Source organism: Nicotiana attenuata, chromosome 6 (assembly GCF_001879085.1).
Source record: "Nicotiana attenuata strain UT chromosome 6, NIATTr2, whole genome shotgun sequence".
NCBI classification, from domain to species: Eukaryota; Viridiplantae; Streptophyta; class Magnoliopsida; order Solanales; family Solanaceae; genus Nicotiana; species Nicotiana attenuata.
This window is the reverse complement of record NC_031994.1, coordinates 97,355,825-97,362,097: the sequence shown is the minus strand read 5'-3', so window position 1 is coordinate 97,362,097 and position 6,273 is coordinate 97,355,825. Positions and strand designations below refer to the sequence as shown.

At 37.3% G+C, this 6,273-nt stretch overlaps 1 protein-coding gene across 1 annotated transcript; it reads left to right on the top strand.

Moving 5' to 3' along the window:
- LOC109227546 (cell wall / vacuolar inhibitor of fructosidase 1-like) lies at nt 2,648–3,756 on the top strand. The gene has a single exon (XM_019392747.1). The coding sequence runs from the start codon at nt 2,780–2,782 to the stop codon at nt 3,296–3,298; it is 519 nt and encodes a 172-aa protein (XP_019248292.1). The 5' UTR covers nt 2,648–2,779; the 3' UTR covers nt 3,299–3,756.

Sequence of the window (6,273 nt, the reverse complement as noted above, 5' to 3'; positions counted from 1 at the left end):
TTAGATACCCCTCCACATGAGTTGTGATGGATTGCTCGGGGGTAGGAACTACTACATCTTTACCTACCCAGTTGCACTCCTCTTTCACCTTCTCGAGGAGATCTTCTGTAATCGTGCATATGTACTCGACATCGGTTCGCATCGACCCGGTGTCGAGGGTGTATTCTCCACCTTAAAATCAGCAGCAGTGGCGCACTTTGTCGGAACGAAGTCCTCAAGGGGATGTTCCGTCGCGGCTACAGCGGCGGCAGGCTTTGATGAGGAAGCGCTTTCCTTGTGTGGGACAGTTTTTGAGGTCTTATCCATTTTGTAGATGGGGAAGAACAAAACGGAGAATGAACGCTTGGATGTTTTGCGAAGAAACAAATAAAGAAACCCAGGTTATTGAAAACACAAAGATCTGGAGAAGGCAAAGAACCGTGGAGATTAGGATGAAGGAAATTGAAAGTAAAGTTTCAAAGAATAAAGAAGGTATCTATTTATTGGTTTCACAATGACAGTTTAATACTGCTAGTGGCCGACCATCGACTGACGCACATTAAATGCCTAGAAAACTGAACCGACGGGACGTTTCGGTCACCTCAGCCGCTTGCATCATAGTAAATCGAGGGGAAGTTCGAAGACTCAATTCGTTTCTTGTCATTACACTCCAAAAATTGAGGGGACTATCTGTATACGGTCAAAAGTCGGGCCTCTCTAACTTTGCATAGCTAATCGAAATCGGGGTGACAGACTGAGGCCGGACCTCACTTTGCATCGGACCATGGCACGGAGATGGATCGCTAAGCTCGTGAGTCGATGATCGATCAAGATCGAGACCAGCCGTGATCGAGACCGAAGCGAGATAGGGACCGAGCGTGAACGAAGAAAGCCTGCTAAACCGAATAACAGGAAGCCGAGATATCCGCGACTGGGCAAGGATCGTGGCGGAAATCTCGGCACAGATCAAGTCAAGACCGGACATTTAGCCAATCATGGGATTTCCTTCTGCATTTAGAATTGTACCATAAGTAGAGTTCCTCTACTATATAAAGAGGGTTCTAATCATTTTTTAAGGACCAGATTCACACATAACAAAGTACTACATTATATTTTCTCTCAAGCTCTGTTGTTCAGTTCATACTTTTATAGCATACATTGTTGGTTCGAGGGCGATCTAGCTCGAAGACCATAACCGCTCATTATATTGGTTTGCTTTATTTTACAGTTAATTTCTAACATTAATTCTCATATTTCTCAGTTTGTGCCAAGTAAAATCACATATCCTTAAAACCAACCACTTATAAGTTAATTGTTATTCAATTTTAAAGGTAAACAATTAATTTGATATCATTGAAGAAACCCATAAAAATCCTAGATCCGCTTCAGGCGACTAGTACGACTTAAGAAGTTCTATTCAATAGGAATGATTACAGCTTTGATTTCAAGTTTTGGTTCCTTACTGTGTGCTACAAAAATATCTATCTTGCCTACAGAATGACCAAGAAATCGTGTTTGTGATCTTGTTGTAGTGTCTTTTAGGCAACAATTAATCATACCAAAATTAGAATTGCTCAATTTGATTCAAGTTGACAAATTAAAACAGTCCAATCAATTATCCCAAAAACGAAGACATCAATGGGATTAAGTGGAAGGAGCATCAAAATGTTGCTTATCATGAATAGAGTATGTCTTCTTGTCCTAATTAATTCGTTGTTATTTATTTTTGAGGTACGTTTGTTATATGATCAGTGCACATAAGCTGCTTTATAAGACTTGTACACCACGTTAATCAATTCAATCTTACCCTATTTACGGGGATGAAACTCTTGATATATGCATCAAGTGTTTACACCAAATTATATTAATTTATTATTGGTTAAGCAATTTAATAAAGTAAAATTATGTACTAGTAAGTAAACATGAATAAGTGCAAGAAACTTATTATATACAAACACATGTCATGCATTTATTCATTTAGTATAACTGACTAACCGTCTGGTGCGCATAAATTCTTAACCCGCCCTCCCCCCTTTGTTTTCAAGTTACAGCATAAGGTTTAATATAGGTAATTGTTCGTAATATATGGAATTAGCAACCTAATAAGAAACGAAACAAATTACATCTTTTACTACGACATATTAAAAAACATTGATAGTGTACAAGTTCTTTTACTCATGAATATATGTGTAAATTCGCATCAATTGTCACAAATTATCATTAATGGATTTAGTGAGCATACCATCTCAAGAAGTAGATTTAAGATTTACACTCACTAATATTATAAATTATCATAGTGGATGAGGATTTAATACCTAATACATATATGTAAGAAAAAGACAGTCTCGTGTACTAAGCTCCGGCTATACGTGGGATCCGAAGAAGGGTCGGACCACAAGGGTCTATTGTATACAACAACAATAATAATCCAGTAAAATCTTACTAGTGGGGTCTAGGGAGGGTAGTGTGTACACAGACTTTACCCCTACCCCGAAGGAATAGAGAGGCTGTTTCCAAAAGAACCTCGGCTCAAGAAGACGAAAACATCCCATTTAATATACATATATTTCAAATTAAAGATAATGTGTACGTATATACTTTGATTCCCACCTATTAATTTAAAATCTTAAATACTCATCCTTTTGGTCGCTATCCCTATAAATATCTCAACAAAGTAGTAGCTTTACTTCATTAGTTGTTTGTGCTTCAATAGTCATCTACTCAAAACCAAACACCTTTCCCTTTGGCCTCTCCTCCTATTATATCTTTTCATCTTCAATACCACCACTCTCAAAAAAAAATGAGAAACTTATTCCCCATATTCATGCTAATCACCAATCTGGCATTCAACAACGACAACAACAATAATAATCTCATCGGCACGATATGCAAAGCCACCTCTAACTACCCACTTTGTCTCACCACCCTTCAATCCGATCCTCGTACCTCCGAGGCCGAGGGGGCGGACCTCACCACCCTTGGCCTCGTCATGGTAGACGCGGTAAAATTAAAGTCCATTGATATAATGGAAAATTTAAAAAAACTCGAAAAATCGAACCCCGAGTTAAGACTACCTCTTAGCCAATGTTACATAGTGTATTATGCTGTTCTTCATGCTGATGTTACTGTTGCTGTTGAAGCTTTAAAAAGAGGTGTCCCTAAATTTGCTGAAAATGGAATGGTTGATGTTGCTGTAGAAGCAGAAACTTGTGAGTTTAGTTTTAAGTATAATGGATTGGTTTCTCCAGTTTCTGATATGAATAGGGAGATTATTGAACTCTCTTCTGTGGCTAAATCCATTATCAGAATGCTATTATGAGGATATTGACGGGAGTCTTGGTGTAATTGGTAAAGTTGCCTCCATCAGGAAGTCACGGGTTCGACTCTTGGAAACAACCTCTAACAAAAATGGAGGGTAAGGCTGCGTACAATAGACCCTTGTGGTCAGGCTCTTTCCCGGATCATGTACCCTTATGGTCAGGCTCTTTCCCGGATCGTGCATAGCGGAAGTTTAGTGCACCGAACTCCTTTTTCTATTAAAAGGAAATTAAAGAACCAAAAATATATGGTTATGTTAGTTTATTAGTGATGTAATAGGATTTTTATATTCCTGTGTTTTTCTTTTTTTTGCTTTTTTTTTTAATTTCATTTGGGTGCTTGTGTGTATATGTGAAAATAAGTGTGAATTATGTCAAACATAAACATAGATTAGAAATTACTCCTGCATAATTATGTACAGGTTTTTTATGTTTAAGTGAATTTATCTCTTTTAATTTCTTTGGGTTGTGGGTGTAAGCGAATGTGGTCTTTATTATACATAAATAGAGATTTAGAATTTAAGAGAAGAAACTGGAGCAACAGTAAAGTAGTCTTTATGTTATTTATAGGTTAAAGGTTCGCGTTGTGGAATCAGCCACTGATGCTTGTATTAGGGTAAGTTACCTACATCCCGCTATCCGCCCAAGATCCAAGATAAAGTAATTTTATTACTATTTATTTATTATTTAATTTCATAAATAGCATTAAATATATTCTTAAATTAAGGATTTGGTATAGTTGGCCGTGATAGTGCAATGATTCTATCCCTCCCCTACGTTTTCTTTTTCCTTCCACCCTCAAAAAGCAAAAGGCGGGAATTAATTACTAGTTAACATGTATATCCCTTGAGGTACGGTCCTTCCCTGGACCTTGCATGAACACGGGATATACTTGTGCACCGAGCCGCCATTTTTAGAGATATAGAATTTAGTGAACTTTTATATACATCGACTATGTAAAAATATATATAATTGGAATAAGTAACCTGAAATAAAGGTATAGGCTACTAATACTATTACAACAAATTATAAATACGCTAGTAGTATAAATATAACTTGCATTATTATCGGTATATATAAGCTAAATCGTTTCAAATATTATTACTTAACGTAGAGAATTTTTGTTCAAGTGTTTACTTATGGTTTTAACATTTTACACTTATTTGTTTAGAGAGAGAGAAAAAAGGGGAAAGAAAAGAAAGGGAATGATGGCATATGAGAATAAGATATATTCTTTGTTTGTGCGCCACTTATTTTGTCAATGTTTCAACTATTAAAAAGAAAGTTAAAAAATTGAAACTAATTATCGTCACAACAAACGTTAAATACTCTATTGAGCCCTATCTCAAAGATTTGGACCTAATTCATATCTTATATCTTATGTTGGTAAAAATAGCACGGACTAGTCAGTTTTCGGACTGGTAATTAAAAAATAGCCAGTATTTGTGAAGTTATTGAAAAATAACCATTATTTTGCTGAAACACGGAAAGTTCTAGCATAATATGTTGGATTATGGAGTTCCTGCATATAAACTTCCAGCATATTATGTTGGAACTTCAGTACACGGAAAGTTCCAGCATAATATGCGCGCGCGGGATTATGGAGCTTTTGCATATTAACTTACAGTATATTATGATGGAATTCCAGCACGTTATGAAATTCCAGCATATTATGCTGCAAGCTCATATGTAAAAAATTCGAACTCCAGCATATTATGTTGGAATATTCCGAATTTTTAAGAGTGTTTTTGTTCAGATTTTATCTTTACATGAAAAGTGGCTAAATTTCGATTTCTTTTGAAATAATGGCTATTTTTCAATTACTAGTTATAAATATGACTATTTCTGTCCCCCCCCCCCCCCCCCCATGTTTTGGTTTAATCATTTAGTAGTCGAAGCTCAATGGTCTGATTAATCTGGATTCGTGCCAGTGAGTCAAGATAAAATATTCGCTACCGGAAGTTTTCATCTTCGGAATTCAAACCCGAAATCTATAATTAAAAATAAAAGAACCAACCACATGCTACAAATAATTAATTTCCAACCTGTAGTTTAAAATTAATGTTCCTTAAAATTCATCCGTGCTTTCTGATGATGGTTTGGTTGGTGCGTGCACATAAAGGAAATATTCTACGTGGTGATGGTTTGCTTTCACTTCTTTTTTCCTTTTCTTGAAAGAGAATTGTATGAGTCAGAATCCGACCCCACGATAATTAACGAGGCTAATCCCGTTTTAAATTAATTCATGATTAATTAGTGGCACGACCACTCAGAATTAATTATATTCAACCCTCATCTGATTCGATCAACAAGGCCACGGCCCATCCGCCACCATGAAGGCGAAACCCCAACGTGGTCACGGCCACTTATTGCCAGCTCACGAAGCTCACAGCTATAAATACCAAGAGAGGAAACCCCAGGGGGGGGGGGGGTGCTTCTTCACCACTAGTGAGAGGAGAGAGAATCGAGAAAATATACCCCTCTTATGGGAAAAGAAAACACCATTGTAAGGTTCTGAACCTCTCCATGGAGAGGCGGACCAAACAAATATTATCAATAAAGGTTTCTAATGCTTCTACCCTTATTCCTGAGTACTTATTTTCGTTTCTTTCATTGGGTCCAACGGATTATTACGATTTGCTATGATTATCCCGTGATTTATTTATATTGTTTTATACTCGTAAGTTTTGTAATAACTTTTGAGCAAACAATTTGGCGCCGTCTGTGGGGATTTCATAGCAAAATCGCGTAGTTCTTCCCTGGACCCTAAAAGGAAGAAGCGCCAAACTCAAAGGGGAGCTCGAAGATCTCAAATCAAGATCTAAGTCTTCTCCCTCTCTCCAATCTCAGATAGTGCAAACAAGAAGAAAGCCCCCCCCCGTTTCCTTAACGGGAACGTCGTCTACAACGGTGTACGAGCTCCGGTCAGAAACCGACACGGAGATACTCTCGAGCCGAGACGTCGCCCTACGAACGA

Excerpts from the sequence above, each read along its gene's own strand:
- LOC109227546 (XM_019392747.1), top strand. The coding sequence starts at position 2,780 with ATGAGAAACTTATTCCCCATATTCATGCTAATCACCAATCTGGCATTC.